The sequence below is a fragment of the Pyrus communis genome, chromosome 15 (assembly GCF_041283825.1).
Source record: "Pyrus communis isolate YQ-2024b chromosome 15, ASM4128382v1, whole genome shotgun sequence".
In the NCBI taxonomy this organism is placed as follows: domain Eukaryota; kingdom Viridiplantae; phylum Streptophyta; class Magnoliopsida; order Rosales; family Rosaceae; genus Pyrus; species Pyrus communis.
The window spans coordinates 26,576,913-26,599,668 of NC_142579.1; the positions used below are offsets into that span (position 1 = coordinate 26,576,913).

Here is a 22,756-nt window from a genome sequence, read left to right on the forward strand (position 1 = left end):
GTGAATGCATGTGAAGATGCTAATAAATAATGCATGTAGGGTTAGGAAATAAAATCATAACTTAAAGGGAGATGATTAAAGGGTGTTGAAAGGTTTGAAATGCATGTGTAATGGCTGAAATTGTGAAGAATGAAAGCTGGAAAATAAAAGGGAAAGCTGGAAAGGCATTGAAAGCCCACGGCAAAGGGGTTTTTTGTGGTGTAAATGCATGTGAATGCATGGCATTTGAAGTGATTGTTGTTTGGAAATGAATGTGATGCATGTGAGTTAGAAATGTGGCTGAAATGATGAGAGACAAAGTGGAAGAATGTGGTTGAAATGGTTGAGGAAGGCACGGCAAGGGATTAGGGGGAGCATGTGCTTGTAGGGTTGATATGTTTGAAGATGCATGTGTTGAATTGGTGGTTGAATGATGAAAGAATAAGTGAATGATTATGATAAGTGTATGATATGTTAAGTGATAAATGAATGATATGTGGTGAGTGATAAGTGAATGGAAGTGATAAGTGATAAGTGAATGGAAGTGATAAGTGAATGGTTTGATAAGTGAATGCTTATAATAAGTGAATGATATGATAAATGAATGATATGATAAATGAATGCTTTAAGTGTTTAAAATAGGGAACAAAGCCCTTCCTTGCATGGCAAGGAAGGGAGACACAAGGAAACACACGACAATGTCCTAAGGTTGCAAGGAATGTTGTTTTTGTGTTCTAAAATGCGTAGGAGTCTTCAATGATGCTTAAACATGAGGTCTTTTAGGATTTAACTTTCCTACTTCAAGTCTTTAATTTCGTCCATCCTCTTGGCTCCAAGCATATGATATCCATTCCAATCTCTAATTTGCTCCAAAAGGCTCCAAAAGGCATCCTTTTGCATACCTTGCCCTTAGAACCTGAAAACACACAAAAGAAGCATAAAGGACTAAAATAACTAGAGAAACATAACGTAAATGCACGAGAACAAGCCATTTAAGTCGCATGAATATGCTCCTATCAACGCACAGGTAAGTGCCAGGTAAGCGGTATTCATGTTGTTATGTAATAGTAGTTTGAAATGCTTAGAGAGCTCATAATCTGCACCCCCGGTGTTAGTGCTCCCGCCCAGGGCCAGGGCATAGTCCTTCACGTGATGTTCACCCGCACCACACGCTCGCCTTGGATCCAAGTTAGGTGCAAGCCTTGTCGTGCAGACCACATTAGGTGGTTCCGACTCGTAGGTGACCCGCGATTATTCGCACAGTCTTCACGTGATCGTAGCACTAGAGCGTATATATTACACCCAGTCCTGTCGTACAGACCACGTTAGGTGGTTCCGACTCGTGTGCAGATTCAGATGTTGAGTTGAGATTGGAGCTCTAGATGCAGCGGTACATGTCACGTTAGGTGACTCCCGGCTGCCAGATTATATGTTATTGATGTGAATTATGCTTGAGCATTTATATTTGATTATGAGATTCTGTTGTGGCATATTCTCGAGCATGAATGGCATATTGTGGAGCATGATTGGCATACCTATACATACGTATATATGTTCATTTTCTGGGAAGTATACAGGTTTTACGGCGAGGGGTTAGAATGTATTTTGCTAAAGAGTTTTCAAAGAGCTTTGTTTTTGCCCACTCACGCTTTTGTTTTTGCGCCCCTCCAGGTTCTAGTGGTCTAGCAGGTTCGGTGGTTTATTCCAGAGGGCGTTCCGGCATTTCTGACAGACACTCACCATTGTAGGGTCACCTTCGGGTGTATTTATGTCGTATCTTTTCCTTTTGGGCTGTTGTAGACTTGCTCTGAATTGTGTCTCACATACACTAGTACCTTGTATGCTAGTAAATTTTTAATTATTAGTACTTTTATATTACTATCTTATTAGCTTCCGCACGCGCACATGGCTACGTCACCTTCGTGTGACGGCCAGCATGCCCTGATCTCGGTCGGGGTGTGTCACCCAAAATATTAAGTCTATCTATAATAATTATATATATATATATATATATATATTAAATTTTATAAAAACTATAATAATTATTAATTAATAATTTAATATGCATGATGCATTGCATGATTTTGCATCCATTGAAATTTGATGTGATTTCTTTCCATTCAAATTTCAATAATCAATTTCTTGCCATTGCCAACTTGCCGCCCTTTTTGAAAAAAAAAATGGAGGGAAAATGAAAATGTTAAGAAAAGTTGAAAATAAAACAAAAAAGTGAGGGAATTAGGGAAATATGTTGGAGGGAAAAGTGAAAATGATAAGAAAAAGTTGAAAAGGAAACAAAAAAGAGAGGGAAAAATGAAAATTAATAGAAGTGGTGAGAAATTTTTTTTTTTTTTTTAAGTTATTAACTTTTTATCACACACATGACTGTCATGACATATCTCACTATTTTTATAATGACACACGTGACACGTGATGTATGTACTATTCCGTGTACCAGTCAATTATAATTTATACATACAAAATAAATAGATTTAAATCTACTTAATAAATATATATATATACACACACGCACACACACGGAACTTGATTGATGGCATACGAATTCTCCAAAACTAATTTCAACGATCCCAACCGTCAAACTTGTTTGTATATGCTTTGAGATCACATCAACAAAAAATCATAAAAAATAAACATTCAGAGATCAAGTAACGGGACAAAACTTTTCAACGGTTATAAACGAAAAATCACGATTTAACGGTTATTTTAACTCCGATTTTTATGATTTTTTATAACTACACTCCTTGACCCTATATGAATATAATGAATGAATTTGATCTTCAATTTAAAATATTTACACAAGTGGATATCACAAAATCTTATGCTATACTTAATGAAAGTATAAATAAACTCTAAGTGTTAGTCAATCTATCGTTTTACGAATTCTCCAAAACTAATTTCAACGATCCAAACCGTCAAAATTGTTTGTATATGCTTGGAGATCACATCAGCAAAAAATCACAAAAAAAAAACATTCAGAGATCAAGTAACGGGACAAAGCTTTTCAACGGTTATAAACGAAAAATCACGATTTAACGGTTATTTTAACTCCGATTTTGATGATTTTTTATAACTACACTCATTGACCCTATATGAATACAATGAATGAATTCGATCTTCAATTTAAAATATTTACACAAGTGGATACCACAAAATCTTATGTTATACTTAATGAAAGTATAAATAAACTCTAAGTGTTAGTCAATCTATCGTTTTACGAATTCTCCAAAACTAATTTCAACGATCCAAACCGTCAAAATTGTTTGTATATGCTTGGAGATCACATCAGCAAAAAATCACAAAAAAAAAACATTCAAAGATCAAGTAACGAGACAAAGCTTTTCAACGGTTATAAACGAAAAATCATGATTTAACGGTTATTTTAACTCCGATTTTGATGATTTTTTATAACTACACTCCTTGAACCTATATGAATACAATGAATGAATTCGATCTTCAATTTAAAATATGTACACAAGTGGATACCACAAAATCTTATGTTATACTTAATAAAAGTATAAATAAACTCTAAGTGTTAGTCAATCTATCGTTTTACGAATTCTCCAAAACTAATTTCAACGATCCAAACCGTCAAAATTGTTTGTATATGCTTGGAGATCACATCAGCAAAAAATCACAAAAAAAAAACATTCAGAGATCAAGTAACGGGACAAAGCTTTTCAACGGTTATAAACGAAAAATCACGATTTAACGGTTATTTTAACTCCGATTTTGATGATTTTTTATAACTACACTCCTTGACCCTATATGAATACAATGAATGAATTCGATCTTCAATTTAAAATATTTACACAAGTGGATACCACAAAATCTTATGTTATACTTAATGAAAGTATAAATAAACTCTAAGTGTTAGTCAATCTATCGTTTTACGAATTCTCCAAAACTAATTTCAACGATCCAAACCGTCAAAATTGTTTGTATATGCTTGGAGATCACATCAGCAAAAAAGCACAAAAAAAAAAACATTCAAAGATCAAGTAACGGGACAAAGCTTTTCAACGGTTATAAACGAAAAATCACGATTTAACGGTTATTTTAACTCCGATTTTGATAATTTTTTATAACTACACTCCTTGACCCTATATGAATACAATGAATGAATTCGATCTTCAATTTAAAATATTTACACAAGTGGATACCACAAAATCTTATGTTATACTTAATAAAAGTATAAATAAACTCTAAGTGTTAGTCAATCTATCGTTTTACGAATTCTCCAAAACTAATTTCAACGATCCAAACCGTCAAAATTGTTTGTATATGCTTGGAGATCACATCAGCAAAAAATCACAAAAACAAAAACATTCAGAGATCAAGTAACGGGACAAAGCTTTTCAACGGTTATAAACGAAAAATCACGATTTAACGGTTATTTTAACTCCGATTTTGATGATTTTTCATAACTACACTCCTTGACCCTATATGAATACAATGAATGAATTCGATCTTCAATTTAAAATATTTACACAAGTGGATACCACAAAATCTTATGTTATACTTAATGAAAGTATAAATAAACTCTAAGTGTTAGTCAATCTATCGTTTTACGAATTCTCCAAAACTAATTTCAACGATCCAAACCGTCAAAATTGTTTGTATATGCTTGGAGATCACATCAGCAAAAAATCACAAAAAAAAAACATTCAGAGATCAAGTAACGAGACAAAGCTTTTCAACGGTTATAAACGAAAAATCACGATTTAACGGTTATTTTAACTCCGATTTTGATGATTTTTTATAACTACACTCCTTGACCCTATATGAATACAATGAATGAATTCGATCTTCAATTTAAAATATTTACACAAGTGGATACCACAAAATCTTATATTATACTTAATGAAAGTATAAATAAACTCTAAGTGTTAGTCAATCTATCGTTTTACGAATTCTCCAAAACTAATTTCAACGATCCAAACCGTCAAAATTGTTTGTATATGCTTGGATTTTCGAGTGTAGATATAGTACTTGAACGAGAAATGTTTTAATGTTTTGAAGTAATATTTATGTGGCAATGTGTGGTATGTGCAAATTTTAAAAAAATATATTTTTTTCTTAACGGGTCATAACGGGTCGGGTCACTTTACCCGTTGGGTAAAGTGACACGACCTGTTAAGGACCCGTTAAGATAACGGGTGTGACACGACACGACCCGTTAAGATAACAGGTGTTACACGAAAACGACACGAACACGATAGACACGACCCGTTTGCCAGGCCTAGTTATATCTTTCTTCCTTACTTAGCTGATATTTAGCTAAAAACTAATTCTTCTCCTTATCTCAACTAACTTGTAACAACTTATTACAGCTCATTCATTAATCTATTGACAAATGTTATTTAGTTTGAACATTGATATTCTCTTCACTTGGATCCTTGCAACTCTCAACCATTTGTCGTTCAATATTTAGCCCCACACCACCATATTTAGACTCCTCGTGACCTGAGGGTCACGAGGGTGGTCTTGCATGTACGATCAGGGGCTAGGAAATGATTGAGCTTGAGAGCTCCGAGTTCCAATTGGAACTCATATGTGTCTTGAGGTATTGTGTGGTGAATTTTGAACTCAAATAGAGGGTTTTTAACCCTATTTGCTCATTATGCATATTTTCAGTTTCCGGCAAGAGGAAACGGACGGACTCCAACGAGTTCAAGGTGCAATCCGTCCTCAAATTCTTCTACGTTTGACCTGGGTAAGTTCCTTAAGCCAATACTCGTGTTGTGGGGTGAAATTTAGGTTTGGATTCAAGGTTTTAACCCCCTACATGTCGTGTTTTTAGCATTTCCAGAAACCGGCGAGGAGGTTCGAGGAGTTCCTGTTGAATCCGATGAGGTTTCAACATCTTTTGGGCCAATCTAATCGTAGGAAAAATCTTAGACTTATTTTTGTGATTTTGGTTGAATGAGGAGTATAAATCCGTCAAATTCGAGCTTAGAACTAAGCTTGCCCGTGTTCTGGAATTTTGCAAATTTCGACGAAGGTGAGCAGCGAATACCGTTCACTTTGACGCCAGCAACGGCAGACCCGTTAGAAATAGCGGTATCTCCCAACGGAAAAGGTATTTTCCGTCTCCCTGAGTCAAATATTCAGATGATTGGCGCGTGGCTCCTGCGATGATGATTGTGGTGTCTAATCGCCGAACCGTGGCGGTGCGTCACACCACTGCAGGGGCACGTGGCTGGAGCACAACGAGTGGCGGTGTGGGGGCAGCACGTGTAGGACTTGTGGTTTAATCCTAGCTTTTTTGATGTTCTAAATCACGGAGCGCTCTTCGTGTGTGCAAATTCAATATCTAAATAGCAGTTTTGGATGAATGTCTATAAGATGTATAGAAATGCTTAATTAAACTAAACGTTACATTCATAGGTTTGAGCAAGGTAAGAAGGGAATCTGGGAAGGAGCCTAATAAGGAGTTACACTAAACATACCTGTGAGTGGATTCCTTCAAAAATAAATGTTTTTGAGTAAATTATTTATGTTGATGCATATTATTATTATTATTGCCACTCACAAGTACACTGTATAAGAAATCTTTTTAGTGTGACCATCATACTATTAAATAATGTTACTAATTCAATGTCATAGTATGAGTGGATTGTGATGATGCGGATCGAGGGTACAATATTAATAAATCAATAAGTGGGTTATAATGATATGATTAGAAACACAATACGGTAATGTGGCGGTGATACTATAAAGTTACTCACTAAAGGTAGGCTATTCAGACTATCTCCAAAGGAGATGTCAAATTATAAAAGTCAAATTACAATTGACGACTAATGTGGTAATCTGAAGTCTTACATCAAATTTTGTACTTCTCCAACTGAATTGTCAAATGTTATTTTTTTTATATTTAAATAGAGTTTTAAATGGTTGTAATTATTAAAAAAAAAATATTGAAACAAAATTTTTATTCGTTGAAATGTTAGTGGACTAAGGGATCCACCATTAAAATGAATTAAAAATAAATTTGACATTGATGTCAAATTTGACTTCAAATCACAAAACCTTCATATCCAGTCAGTAAATAACGTTTCGGTTGGATAGACTTTTGATGTCAAATATGCACAATGCCATTCCACCTAGTATTTTGACATCTCATTTGAAGATGCTCTTAAACTAAATACATTGTAGTCAATTTCAATTCAATTCTTATCAAGTCACAGTGGACATGATTTACTTATGGGAAATTTTATTTGAACCCATATAACCTATTTCTACACTCAACTTACTATCCACACCTATATTAATTTTAATTAAACCTGATTTACTATCTAAACTATCCTCACAAACCCAATCCAATCTATAAGTTTATCTTTACACCCATTTAGAAAATAAGAACTCAAAATCAATGTATCGAAGATCATTCTATGCAGTACATGTCACTCAATCTTTTATGAAGATTAGCATTGAACGGCATTGTCAACCACGGCATGCACTTGAAGTGTTCATTGAATTTTTCCTCATAGCAGTTGAAGGAGACAAAAATTATCTCAAACTCTTTGCCCTTCCACTCAAAGCATTTCATAAAGTGTCACCATCTGAGAAGTAAGAGCCTTGCAAGGCCTACACGAATTTGCAGAGAAGTAGAGGCACGCCATCTTCCCATCACATGATGATAAGGGTACCTAATAATCTCGTAACTAAAACAAGATTATGTTTTAATTATCATAATCAAGATAAAAAAATTCACCTCTGAAATTAAAGGCATGTCTTTCTATGCTACGAACCTACTTGAACCTCACATTCCTATATTTTCATGAAATTGAAACACTTTCGACATCCAACAACCGAATTAAATTATGATTGATTCAAACAAAAGGAAGACGAAGAAACTTTTGGAGACTACATACTAACATACATTTGTTTAACCATATATGTTTTTGCAAGTAATTATGCATTGAAAAAAGGTTGATTGTGAAATTAAATGAAAAAAAAAATTGCATAAATCGATTCATACCTTAGTTTAAGGATTCAAAACTTCAAAATCATTATCCATCTTTAAAAAAAAGCTTGTCTTTCTCTATGAGAACGTCTTTGAGTTTTAGCTAGAATGAACAGAGGATAAAGAATCGGTGATAATAGGTTTGATGATTGGGTATGGGTTTGTTGATAAATTTTCGTTTTATTGTTAATTTAATTTTGTACTTAAGGGTAATTATGCAATAGGATAAAAAGAAAAATCACATTTAAAATTTAAGTTAGATGTAAAGATAGATTATATGGGTTCAAATAAAACTTCTATTTACTTATTTAAAAAAAAAAAAACAAGATATGTGTTTCACATTTATTCTCAACATATATATCCGGCGTTTACTAACATCCCAAAATGAAAAAATAAGTCCGTATGTAGATTTTTTATTTTGGGTCGAATAAGTCCATATATAGATTAAGAGGGAAAAGTAAGTCCATATAATTGATTCTAATTAAGTATTGTAAGTTTGAAAAGTATTGTATGAAAAAATATACTCGATCGTACACTTGAATTTTTGAAATGTTGTTATTTTTGTGGTTTGGGTTTGTGTGGTGGGATAGTGATGGATGAATGGATGGATGGATGTGTGCGAGTCCCAATAATTATTGTACCTGCAGTGCACGCTGCCCGCAGTGGGGCTGTCACTGTTATTCTCGAGCCCCGTGTTTGTTCCCATGGTTGACTACCGCCTGCTTCATTTCTTCCTTCCATCCCTTCTTTTTTTTATTAAAAGACTAAATTTTTTAAATCAAATTTACAAATTAATAATATATTATAAATATTTAAATTATAAATTAAATATTAATTAAATATGTTTATTATTTATTAATAATACATTATTTAATTTACAAATTTAATTACCTTATTATTATTTCTAACTTACAATGTTATACGGAAAATGTTATTTGCATTTTAAAAATCTTATTATATACTCTTCACAAATATATTTTTCTTTCCTAATATAAAAAGTTTGAAATGTAGAATGAGATTTTTGAAGTGCTAATAACAATTCCCTACTATACAAACTTACAAAGCATACATAGAGAGATTTTTTTCCATCTCCTCTCTCACAATCTAGAGAGAGAGAGAGAGAGAGAGAGAGACATGCAACGCATGGAGAAGAGAGAGTAGTACTGTGTCGCCAACAAAACGGTATTATTTCACCTCTTTAAGCAAATGAGTAGTGAAACTCCATGTTTTAATGAAGTGTTTGATTGAGTAGGTAATTTTTCTACTTTCTCAAAAGGAATTGCTATTGGCACTCCAAAAATTTCATTCTACATTTTAAACTTTCTATATTTGAAAAGAAAAATACACTTGTAAGGAGTATAGAATGAGATTTTTAGAGTGCCAATAACATTTTCCTTATCAAAATAAGTAATATTTTCTACAATAACATGAGTAAGTAAATCGGGTCTCACATCTCTTTTTATAATAAAATACTTTATATAGATGAAGATGACTAAAAAAAAAAAAAAAAAGAGTAGTTGCATGTTTAGTTCGCCAACTCTAATTTATTGGAGTGACAAACTTTGTTCATAAAGCAATTGAATAAGCAAAATTAATTTTTGTAGTGACAAACTTTTCATGGGCTAATTTAGAGATGGCGACAATTCATACATAGTCTCATTTTTTAGAGGTATGTATCCCAACTTTTATGGTACAATTTTATCTATTTTAATTGCTTATGTTATTGGAGATGCTCTTGGTTTAATGGTGTGATAATGACATTTTTGGCTAATTTTTTCTCCCAATGTTATTACAACTGTTCACTTAATAATGCCGTCAAGTAAAATATTTTCTTAAAAAGTTTTATTTTATTATGATTCAAATAGAAAGCTGCCTTGCTACTTAGCATTATAATTTAGTAATATTTCTCTTCATTTGTAAGTAAGAGGTCTTAAGTTCGATTCTCGCCAAAAACAAATTTAAACCGCACTATTGCTAGCTTATTATAAGGTTAAACTCATCATCTCCCCTTAGTGTAAATAATATCATTTGTTCAAAAAAAAAAAAGTAAGGCCGGCCTAGATAGGAAGGAAAACCACCCTCCCCCCACCCCTCAAAAAAAAAATATACCACAAATTCCAAAGTTAACTAACGCACACAAGCAGTATTGCAAAAACTATGTTATTATATGTCCACTCCATATTGTTATTATTAACGTTCAAAGTTGAGAGGTTAACAAAGATCAGTGTAGTCGATTTATGGTGGATTCGGAGTAAAAACAATAAGAATCTTGAAAACAAGGATTAAGTGGTTCATTCTTAAAAACTGGATATATCCACTAAGGTGCTCGTATATATCGCATAAAGGTTACAAGATGTGCTCGATATGGTCTAATATCTTTTTTCTCTCTTATGTCTGACCTACTATAAGAGGTACTCATCCCTCTTACATAGGCCCTTAGTAAGCCCTAAAAGTTTCTGAGCTTGAGTACTGCACCGCCATTGTTTAGGCCTAAATGCATGTTCTCCAGGGCCAAAGCATACCGAGTGGCTTGCTCGGCCTTGGGTTTTGAGGAAACCCACACTCGAGCGCTTGATCTGACAACCTCTATATCTCTTTATAAGATTTTGCTCTTGTTAATGACCAACACGTGGCTTATGGTTGGTGTCCGAGTAGGCCTGCCCATGAGACTTCGTGCTATAAAGTTGTCGCTATGCCCACTTGTCGCATGCAGCCGAAAATTACTTTATGATGAGACGCTTGGCTTCTTTGCTTGCAGGCAAACCAGATTGTTGAACGATTATTTGTAGCGCTCGGCGTTGCCCCTTCTAGTCCTTTTGCGCCTCAGTCTTCCTTTCCTTTTTTGGGCCTAGGTCTTTCTTTCCTTTTTTGGATTGTCTTTGGATCTTTACTGACCCTTTCTCAAGCTATACTATTTTAGGCGTTGAAAAGGATTCTGCATTAACAGTTATCAACTTTCATTTTTGGCAAACCCTAACCCCATTTAGACAACTCTTTCATTTCACACAATTCATTCTTATTTTTGCCGATCACAAGTAGGTAGAGTTCAAAAGAAAAAGAACATATGAACCGTTCAAACCGAAAAAATCAAATCAATCTAAACGATTGTATTCATCTTTTGCACTTAAAATGTGTCGTCTTCAACTAATTTTTTTTATTTTGTTTTTTGGGTCAAGCAGCACTTATTTCAACTTTTGCTAAAAGAAAGTGTGAATTGTAAAGGTAATTCAGGTGGTAGTGGAGAATGTATAACAAGGAATTAATTGGATGTAGAGTAATCCTTTTCATATTATGTTTTTGTATCATATTTTCATATTATTTTAGGTGACATTTGATGCGGACAGCCACATCATTTGAATTAATTAGATTTGTAAATTTAGTTCATTATTTAATAAACTAATAATTAAGAAAAACTAGTTAATTAAATTATGATTGTGGTATACGAGGAGTCTTTCTCCTTCCTTTCCTTAGGTTTTGCAAATTTTTCAAATAATATGACTATCCATATCAGATATCACCTAAGGTGGTATAGAAATGTGATCTAAAAATATAGTGTGAATAACATTACTCTTAGATGCATCGAAGTACCGGCTACTTTGCGTGTTTTAAATGTAAAATTTTTATTTAAAATATAAAATACAAATCTAACATTAAAATATTTGAAGTATTGAATATTTTGAAACACCAAATACACTGGAGCACCTAAGAAATTTTGGTATAATAAAACTAGGGAAGTGATATCTACACACCTCTTTTAGTTTTCGATCATCGGATTAGATGAATTGATGAAAATCAACAGACAAAAATTAACATGAAGTGTAAAAAGTAAAAATAAATACGTGGATAACATATCTCTCAAACTAAGAGTGGGTTTTGAGGGAGGAGTCAGTGTCAAGGCAATAAATTTGGGAGTGACAGGAAACGGCATGTGATATACGGGGGAAGTAAAAAATTACGCTAAATGATTTGGTTGCCTCCTCTCAGTCTCTCAGTTCGAATGAGCTCTCTCTCTCTCTCTCTCTCTCTCTCTCTCTCTCTCTCTCTCTCTATGTATATATTTGTTCATTTATATTCTCTCTCTCTCTCTCTCTCTCTCTATGTATATATTTGTTCATTTATATTCTCTCTCTCTCTCTCTCTCTCTCTCTATATATTTGTTCATTTATACTCTCTCTCTCTCTCTCTCTCTCTATATGTATATATTTGTTCATTTATATTCTCTCTCTCTCTCTCTCTCTCTCTATATGTATATATTTGTTCATTTATATTCTCTCTCTCTCTCTCTCTATATATATATATATATTTGTTCATTTATATTCTATTTTTCTAAATTCTAATAGCAGAAGTAGCCCAAATGTTACCATTTTATTCCTTGGGTTTGTTTTTAGCTTCCGTCTGTCTCCCAGCAGAGCTGGTTCTGGTTGTTGCTCCTCATGATCATGAATATATGGTGGATGGTGTTTGGCGATGATGAACTGAATTTTGGGCCCACCATTTCTCATCTTATTTGCATTGTTTGTTTTGGAAAAGTATCTTATATTGTTTAAAGGATGAATTTTGCTTACCGTTATTAAGTGATGATAATATTTATAAGGGATAACTTGATATAGATCCAATTTTGTGAGCCATTAATAGAATTAGTCCACTTCATTGAAATAGGTCCAATAATTAAGATTCCACGTATGCTTATTTGTGGTTTGTACCATATTTACCCCTTAGGCTTACAAATTGTTATAAATACACAAAATTTGTTTATTATGAGATTATTTGTCGTTTAACTAATCCCTTAATTGTAGGATTAGTTATAGCCATATAACCACCTCAACCCCCAGTCCGTTTCATCCCACCTTTTTTCCTTCTTCCAAACAATTCCCTCTATCAATCCTCCTCTTTTTTGTCTCTTCTTTTCATGGGTGATATTTTTGTGTTCTTCTCTCCAAATTCGTTCCTTTAACGAAGGTATATTATATCATATTTATATTTATATGTTCCGCCATGTAGGTTCCTAGCATTTTTCTTCCAATACAATAGGTAGTTTATTTTTGTTTTGCAGGTAGATTATATTTGCTTTGTAGGTATAAAACATTTTTCTTCCTAAACAATAGGTAGGTAGTTACCAGATTATATCGGTTTTGTTTTCTTCATAAATAGCAGGTAGTTACTAGATAATATTTTAGTTTGAGTATTTAAATATTCAAAATTTAAAAACTGAATAAATGATAAAAAAATTAAAGAATTTAAATATTTTTATCTGAAGGGGCAAAATTGATATCAAAATATGTAATTGGATAATTGGACTCAGTCCCAAAAATTACCTATGTTGTTGGACCTAAATCCAAAAGCCCCTATTTATAACTACATATATTAGTAGATAAGTTTAAATTTTAAAATTTATTTTTATATATTATATAATTTTTAAAATTTAAACTCATTCGATAAACATCAGCATAATTTGAGAGTTGTTAACAAAAATATTCACTTATTGAAAGTACTGTTGAAGTCAGACTGGATTAGTGGATTAGACACTTGGTCTCATTTCTAAGTTGACCAATTGAGTTAGATATTTTTATTTAAAACAGTACTTAAAAAGCTTGTAATAATAACCAAAATTTCAATTCTTAGAATTTGAATATTCCAATCTCAAGGGTGATTGGTAAAATGGTAAAGAAAAAATATACATAGTTAAAATTTGAGTTATAAAAGAGTGAATGGAGGATGATGCGAGAGATGTAGAAGAGATGCCTAAATAAAGTACAAACAATCAAAATTAAAAATAAAAAGTGAAATTATTATAAAAGAGCTCTGAAATGCAATAATGTAGCTTATACATATGTATTCGAGTCTAGGCTTGATAATTTCTGACACAATTTGTTAATTTGACACGAAATTAACAAGTTATTGGATCGATACGATAACGAATAAGATCGTTATTAGATAACTCGATAAACACCTATTAAGATAATGGTTTAGTTCAGGTATACGTGTAGATAACACGATACACGATAAGCTAAACATTAATTAATAATTTTAGACCCCTTAAAAATGCTATAATAATTATATATATAATCATATATATATATAATATTATATATATTAAATTAAATTTAGAAAATTTGGAAAATCAAGTAAAATATTTTTATATGGTATTGTACTATTGTTTTATTTCTTTTCATAATTATTTTGGTAAACTTCTCATAATTTGAATGGTTTATAATGTTTGGTTTTTCTATACTTAGTTTATGTAAAAAAGAATTTTGATGTGGAAAACCCTACTGAAACTAAAATCAACATAACTCTTGAAGACAATAAATCAAGCCAAAGTTCCAATACAATTTCCCCATGATGATCGATGAAAATTGAAGGATTTTGTAAAATGAATAACATGCAAACTTTGAATTTCATTGACAAGGTTTTTAACTTCTAAGAAAGGTTTCACAACCTTGAAAATAAAAACTCCTTCATTTTGTTTATTCTTGCACATTTGATATTTTGTAGTAGACTAGTAGTGTATTGGTGCTTTTGTATTAGGCTCTTTTTGGAATGTAGATGTAGTACTTAACGACAAATATGTTTTTATGTTTGAAGTAATATTTACATAACATTGTGGTATGTGCAAATTTAAGGAAAAAAAATATTTTCTTAATGGGTAATAACGGGTCGGGTCATTTTACCTGTTGGGTAAAGTGACCCGACTTATTACGGACCCGTTAAGATAACGGGTGTGACACGACACGACCCATTAAAATAACAGGTGTTATAGGAAAACAATACGAAACACGACAAATACGACCACTTTGCTTGCTTTTGATAAAAAAAAAAATATCTAAATTAGTTTATAAGCGTATGAGTCCTAGGTTTTTTAAAAAGCACTTATAAGTATTTCTATTAGAAGTATATTGGATTAGTGCTTCTTGAGGGAATAGGATTCTCTCCGGATCCTCTTTGTGGGGAACCAGATGATCAATCAATTGTGTCTGTTCATCGTACATCGTGCGGTTAGAAATCATTTTAAAATTTTAATTTAAAATTGAATATAAATAATATCTAACGAAAATTAGCCGTACGATGTACGATGAATGAACACGATTGATTGATCCTCGGATTTACACAAAAAGAATCCGAAGAGAATCCTTGTCCTTTCTTGAGCTACTGCATAGCAAATACTTCTGAAAAAATGACTTTTAAATTTTCTTCTAAATGCTATCATACGAGCTTTTAGTAGATAATGTGTTTTTACCACATATCTAGTTCTTAAAAAAAAAAAAAAAATGACTTCTAAATTTTCTTCCAAATGCTGTAATATGAGTTTTTAGGGCTCGTTTGGATGTGCTACTCTAGAAAGCGCTTTTACTAACTAGCGCTTTTTGTTTGTAGCACTTTTGTGTAGCGCTTCTATGAGGAAACATTTTGTTGTTTGGCATGCAACCACTAAGTGCTTTTTGTATTGTATATAAATGTTTTTGATATTAAATAGAGTGTTTGGTTATCAAATAAAAAAGCGCTCCTAAATAATTCTCAATAATGTTTTCATAAGTATTTTTTTTGTATATAATTAGCATACAACTTGATTAAAGTGTTGATGAAAATTCAATTAAAGAAATAATGATCATTAACAAAATGATACATACATGTTTGTTTCTTTTAAAAAGAAAAAAAAACATTATAGTTGCATGACAATTAAATGTGAAATAAGTATTAACTAAATATAAGAAGATTATCAATTCTTTCTCGTTCAACATCTAACTCTCGCCTATGAGTAAAATTTTCATCAACAATCTCTTCATCTCTATGATATTCCTCATGTCCAGGTGGAATTAGTTTATCATCATCATCATAAGGTTGGAACTCTTGATATCTCATGGAATGATTTCTAATAAAATTATGCAAGGCCATTAAAGCAACAACAATTTGTACCTGTTTTTCAAAAGGAAAGTTACGCATGAGACGAATCATTGTCCATCTGTTTTTCCATACACCAAAAGTTCTTTCTATTGTGCACTTCTGGGATGAATGCCTTTGATTAAATATCTCTTTTTTCCCTCTTGGCTGACTTCTATGTCGAAACTCAGGTCGATGATATCATTCACCCCTATAAGGTCCAATATATCCATTCATACGTGGATATCCAACATCAACTAGATAATATTTACCTACACCATATTTGTAAAGAAAAACATAAAGATTTTTGTGTTCGTAAGATAATAAATGAATAAACACATTCATATATGACTAAAGTTGATTACTAACTAGAAGGGGGATAAGGAAATTTCAATTCTGGTCTTCTCAAGGCCTCCATAAATATACGTGAATCATGAGCAGCACCCCCCATCCAGCCCAGAAAAATGTAAAACACATATTAAAATCACATACAACCATAACATTTTGAGTTGTGTCTCCTTTTTTACCAATATATGGTACTTGCATTTCTCTAGGCACCACAATTGGGACATGTGTTCCGTCAATTGCCCTTATGCAACCTTTAAAATATGGCCAATATCGATTGTCATCCTTAATTTTATTTGAAACTCTATTGAATTGTTGATCATGTGGGCATATAATATCGATGGCCATACGAGAAACAACATCTAATAGTATCCCGAACCGCCTAGAGACAGTCTCACTAGAGCGTTGAAACCTCTCTTGGATCATTCTATTAGTGTGCCCATGACCTAATGTGTTAAGAAACATTGCTAATGCTTCTTCCAATGTTATATCTCCAATTCTTTTTAAGCCATAATCACACTTCAAAGTCTCTAATAAGTCTTTAAAAACATGTTGTTCCATCCTAAATTGTTCATGGCATCTGCTAGGATGACCATTTAAAACTTCCATTACCCATCTATGTCCCGTATATGAAGAAGTCCTACAAGCTTCTTTGTCAACATACTTTAACCATTCAGACACAGCTTGCAAAAACTAGTTGATAAAATTCATCATCACTTCCATCAGTAGAGGTGTTTGTATTGCTACTGTCACTGCTACTAGTACTTATATCTATAAACACAAGGAAATATTTAATAAAAGAGAAATATATATTCATGGCAAAAAATGAAAAAATCTCGAAATTCAATAATCCTAAGATAAATGTGACGAATCAAACTTTCTTGCTCTTAAGCCACATAAATTTTCAATTAGATTGCTTCAATGCAATAAACATCTCTCTATTTTTTTTTCTTTCAGTGAAGATATCAGTAACTTTCATAAAGAGCTCATCATCATTCACAACTTCAGGCATTCCTTCCGCAACTTCCATCACTTCCTCAATGCTACAACCATGCTTATCTTTGCTTTTAGAACGGTTGTTTACAACTTCTAAATACCATCTAATTATTTATCATCTTGGCCCTAATTCCAACTCTTTTAGAATCCCTTGTTCTTTTTGTTCCTTTTCCTTGTGTTGAAGGTTGAGCACGGGAAGGTGTCTCAGCATCGGCTATGTCGTCAAGTCCATCATTATTATCTATTTCATTCTCCAAATCATCTTGACTGTCTTTTTGTTCACCTATTGGAGCTTTTTGGACATTATTACTCATCAACCCTTGTGAGGGTGCCCATGCAGCTACACTTGTAACAACTCATTCTTTAAACAAAATGTCCAGTTGGTCAACATTTTTCAGTCCATTATTTCGATATTTTGCAACTTCAGGATTCTCCTGAAATATTACCAACTACAGTTAACAAATTGTGATAAAAGAACATAAATATGAAGTTGGATTCTCCATTGATTTGAGATAATAATTTCTCACCTTCACTTTTTCTCCCACTGCTCATCACTTGCAATGATAGTTTGCTTCACAGGATCCTATCCTAAGCCAGTCTCTTTATGAACTAAAGATGTCCACAATTGCCATTCTTTCTTAAGTGATGTCCATTTGTTCTTGAGTTGTTTATGAACATATGACCTTTGAGTAAGGTCATTAAATTTCTTAATAACATTTTTCCATCCAATCCTATTAAGATGACCACCTATTTGAATTCCGGCTAATGTCTCAGCTACACAAATGCTTATAAATGTCTCGACAGTTGCATCATCCCACATTGCCTTACTTTTTTTTTCATTATCTTCCCCACGTGCATCTGGTACATCCTTAACTATATTTTCTGACATATCAAAGAAAAAAAAAACCATAGCACGTAATAAGAGCATACACCACTGCTTACATCCTAACTAACAACACGAAAGTGAGTTAAAAACAATAATGCATGATTTGTAATCTAACACTTGCTATGTAATGCAGTACACCACTGCTTGCAGTATTTGTAACCTTAACAAGCAACTAATTGTTAAGTTGTTTTAAGGGAGTTTTAATGAAAAGCCTGCGGTACTGTTCACTTTAACGAAAAACCACATTTTTACACTAAAAAGTCAAACCTGGTACTATTTGTAAAGCATCAAGTGTTATTAAGAAAAGAGATTATACAGAAGCAAGAAGAAGAAGAAGATAGAGGAAGAAGGAGACGATCGGAGATATTTGAGAGAGAAGTTTGTTGTGAATTGTTGTATTCTTTTTCTTATTAGTTACAATGATTTGTTACAAGCTATATATAATAACATTTGGTAGCTTATACTCTAAGTAACAATATAACCAATGTAACTAACTTCATGATCTTTTGACACTTGTCCATTTCATAACCATTGGATCTTAATACTCCAAACATCCCCCCTCAAGCTCAGGGGCAGAGAATTGAAGCCTGAGATTGGCACAATGAGTCTGAAATAGAGGAGCAGATAATCCTTTGGTGAGTATATCAGCAAACTGCTCGTTGGAAGAAACAAAATGCACCTGCAGTTTCTGGTTTGCAACCCGTTCTCGAACAAAATGCACATCAACCTCGATGTGTTTTGTACGTTGATGCTGAATAGGATTTAAGGTCAAGGCGATGGCAGACAAGTTGTCACAAAAGAGAAGGGGCGTGTCCTGAACTGGAACATGCAGAAAAAGCAACAGTTGATGGAGCCAATCAAGTTCAGCAGCGGTAGTGGATAATGCCCGGTACTCAGCTTCTGTGGATGAACGAGAAACAGTAAGTTGTTTCTTGGAAGACCACGAAATTGGATTAGATCCTAGAAACACAACCATCCCAGTAGTCGATCGCCGATCATTAGGATCGCCAGCCCAATCTGCGTCACTATAAGCAGTAATATCCAAAGAACCCTTGACATAATGAAGACCACAACCTCGAGTAGCTTTGAGATACCGAAGAATCCGTTTTACTGCCATGAAATGAGACTCCATAGGATGTTGCATAAACTGGCAAACCTGATGAACGGCAAAGGCAATGTCAGGTCTAGTGAATGTTAAGTACTGTAACGCTCCAACTAAGCTGCGATAAAGGGCAGGGTTATTATAAGGTTTGCCATCATCTTTGAGCAGCCGGTTGTATGGCAGGCATGGAGTTGCACAGGGTTTAGACAGTAGCATATCAGCCTTAGTTAACAAGTCTGTGACATATTTGTCTTGAGAGAGAAATAGACCATCAGGCTTCTGCACAATCTGAATCCCCAGAAAGTAGTGTAGGGTGCCCAGATCTTTGATATCAAACTCTCGTGTAAGGGAGTCAATGACCTCAGTAATTGCATGTGGTGCACTGCCAGTAAGAATAATGTCATCCACATACAAGAGTAAAATCACCACAGAGCTGGCAACAACCTTTACAAATAATGAGGAATCGGCATAAGTGGATTTGAACCCCAGAGATGGTAGAAAGCTCGTAAACCTCTCATTCCAAGCCCTTGGTGCTTGCTTTAAACCATATAAGGACTTATGTAAACGGCACACATAATCTTCATGTTTGGAATTCACAAATCCGGGTGGTTGAGTCATATATACTTCCTCTTGCAGGAGACCGTGGAGAAAGGCGTTTTTCACATCTAATTGCCGCAATGGCCAACCAAAATGTGCAGATAATGCTAGAACAAGTCTTACTGTCATAGGTTTCACAACCGGACTAAAGGTCTCCCCAAAATCGATACCGGCTTCTTGATTAAACCCTTTAGCTACTAGGCGAGCCTTATACCTCCCAATAGAACCATCAGCATTCTTTTTGATCTTGAAGACCCATTTACAGCCTACTAAGTTCTTATGGTGGGGTAGAGGTACGAGAGACCATGTACCTTGATTTTGCAAAGCTAAAATCTCATCTTGCATAGCCGCAGACCACACCGGGGACTTTAAGGCAGACTTATAAGTGGCAGGCTCCACTTGACTCAGATCAACCCTTCCATGTTCATGCAGATCAGCGAAAAGGGCAATTTTCTTGGAAATACCATTCTTGGATCGTGTCTGCATAGGATGGAGATTCAGTGGTGGTATAGGTAGTACCACTTGCAGATGGTCAGGTTGGAATTCAGGTACCACAGGGAGAGTGGTAGACAAGGGCTGTGTAAGTGCAGCAACAATGGATTGACTAGAGCTTGAGTCTTCAGAGTTTGAACTTGGAGCAACAGCTGAGATGGAATGAGGCTCAGGAGAGGCTTGATGCATATCAGTATTTGACAGAGGACTAAGTGGAGCATTGGAATCAGGATGTACAGTACCATGAGATGAACCAAAACTAGATGAATTTGGAGGTGTTGGGAGACTGAGAACATTATTATGATCTGGAACTGGAAAATGGGAAGGTATGAGTGATGGTAATGGTGCAGAAGTGACAGATTGGTATTTAAGGACCAATGACTTGTAAGGAAACTCAGTTTCATCGAAAATCACATGTCTTGACACATAAACTTTCTTCGTAGCCACATCATAACAAAGATACCCCTTATACTTAGATGCATAACCTAAGAAGACACACTTTGTTGTTCTAGGGTCTAATTTAGTGCAAGTGTATGGTCTTAACCATGGATAACAAGAACACCCAAACACTTTCAAGTGTTGAATTTCAGGGAAAGAATGATACAGCAACTCAAATGGAGATTTATGATCTAATGTTGGGGATGGCATGCGATTGATCAAATAGACTGAAGCTTGACAGGCAAATGACCAAAACAGGGATGGTAATGAAGCTGTCTATAACAAGGTAATGGATGTTTCAACGATATGCCTATGTTTTCTCTCTGCTGTACCATTTTGTTCGGGTGTGTGAGGGCAAGACATCTGATGCTTTATTCCTTTATCAAGAAGAAATTGTTGAAGGACCTTACTTATATACTCACCACCACCATCACTTTGAAGAGCTTTTATAGTAGTATGAAACTGATTTAGAATGAAATTGTAGAAGGATACAAAAGTTGCAGAAACATCACTTTTATTGCAGATCGGAAACAGCCAACAGTACTTAGTACAATGGTCAACGAAAGTCACATAATATTTGAATCCCTCAAAGGACACACAAGGAGCAGGGCCCCACACATCACTATGGACAATATCAAATGGGTGTACAGACTTTGAAACGGACGGAGAGAATGGTAGTTTACTAAACTTACCCTATAGACAAGTTTGACACAATGAAGGAATACTATCAGCAACACAAGACACTTTGGAATTCCTTAAAATCTGAGAAACTATGGAATTAGAAGGATGACCGAGCCTCTTATGCCAAATACTGACTGTGACCTGTTTTCCAAGAAAAGCTACAGGTTGGCCTGTATAGTGGACTGAAGAAGCACGCGGTGAAAGGATGGGATACAATCCATTGTTACACAGCCCTTTGTAGAGAATCCTCCCTGTGGCTTTGTCCTGAATCCAAAACGAAAAAGCATCGAAGATCAACCAACAGTTATTATCCAAACAAATTTTATGGACAGACAGTAAGTTTTGTGACAGTTTTGGAACATATAAAACAGAATTGAGCTTGATAGGCTGTAGTGGAGTTTTTAGGAGAGAAGAACCAATGTGAGAGATAGCTAAACCTTCACCATTAGCTGTCTGAATTACTTCATTTGCGGGATAAGGAGTTGCTAAGGAAAGAGTGCTCAATTCGGAAGTCATATGGTTATTAGCACCAGAGTCAGTGAGCCAAACTTGTGGTTGTTGTGCTGGTGCAGATGGAACTGAGAATTGAGAAGTAGCAGCATGCATTGCATTCAATTGATTAGACGAATTCTTCTGAAAACAAGTTTCTGTACTATGATAAGAATTGCCACAATTCTGACAACCGGAAGGAGCAACAGCATTCCTATATCTGCAGGTATCAGCAAAGTGATTGTTTTTACCACAAATTTGACAACCTTGTAGGGTGATTGTATTCCTGAACCGGCAAGTAGACGCCAAATGATTATTCTTCCCACATATCTGACATTGGTGATTCTGAAAACCATAATTTGGAGCTCTGGGTGGAGATGTACCCAGAATTCCAGGAGCAGAATTCGAATGAAAATTCTTGTTGTTGCCAAACTTGGAGTGGAAGTTGGAATTGAACCGATTTCGACCCTTATTGTTATTGGTGAATGACTTGTAAGCAGTAGAATTAAGACTGCTATGAGTACCACCAGCAGCAGAAAAAGACTGATGCTTGGGAGAAAAACCATTACTTTGTGCCATTAATGCAGATAACACAGGAGAATTCGTGCCATTTTCAAGCAAAGCTTCTTCAGCAAGCAATTGAGATCGAAGATCTTTCAATGAGATCACAGTCTCACGACCCCTAATCACAGATCGTATGGTATTGAATTCAGAAGGTAAACCATTGAGTGTAAGAATCACCATGTCATCATCATCAAAAAATACACCAGCAGCAGACAATAAATCTCTTGCTTCTTTAATTTTCTGCAAATATAATGTGATAGAATCATTACCCTTCTTTATTGTCTGAAGCTCAGATTTGAGTTGAAAGATACTCGTTCTTGTG

At 34.3% G+C, this 22,756-nt stretch overlaps 1 protein-coding gene and 1 long non-coding RNA gene across 2 annotated transcripts; one reads left to right on the top strand and one right to left on the bottom strand.

Annotated features, from left to right (window-relative positions):
• Positions 1–5,437: 5,437 nt before the first annotated feature.
• Positions 5,438–6,527, top strand: LOC148690793 (uncharacterized). The gene is made up of 2 exons (XR_015957250.1): positions 5,438–5,713; positions 5,801–6,527. It is a non-coding gene; the product is annotated as an uncharacterized LOC148690793 (long non-coding RNA).
• A 15,077-nt stretch (positions 6,528–21,604) lies between these two features.
• On the bottom strand, positions 21,605–22,449 carry LOC148690794 (uncharacterized). Its single transcript, XM_088685991.1, has 2 exons — positions 21,819–22,449; positions 21,605–21,645 (listed from the first exon to the last, which is right to left on the bottom strand). The coding sequence occupies exons 1-2, from the start codon at positions 22,447–22,449 to the stop codon at positions 21,605–21,607; spliced, it is 672 nt and encodes a 223-aa protein (XP_088542117.1).
• Between the last annotated feature and the right edge of the window lie 307 nt (positions 22,450–22,756).

Coding starts and splice junctions, on each gene's coding strand:
- LOC148690794 (XM_088685991.1), bottom strand. CDS start 22,449: ATGGCACAAAGTAATGGTTTTTCTCCCAAGCATCAGTCTTTTTCTGCT. Junction 21,646..21,818: donor TCAGACAGCTAATGGTGAAG/GTTTAGCTATCT, acceptor TTTTGGATTCAG/GACAAAGCCACAGGGAGGAT.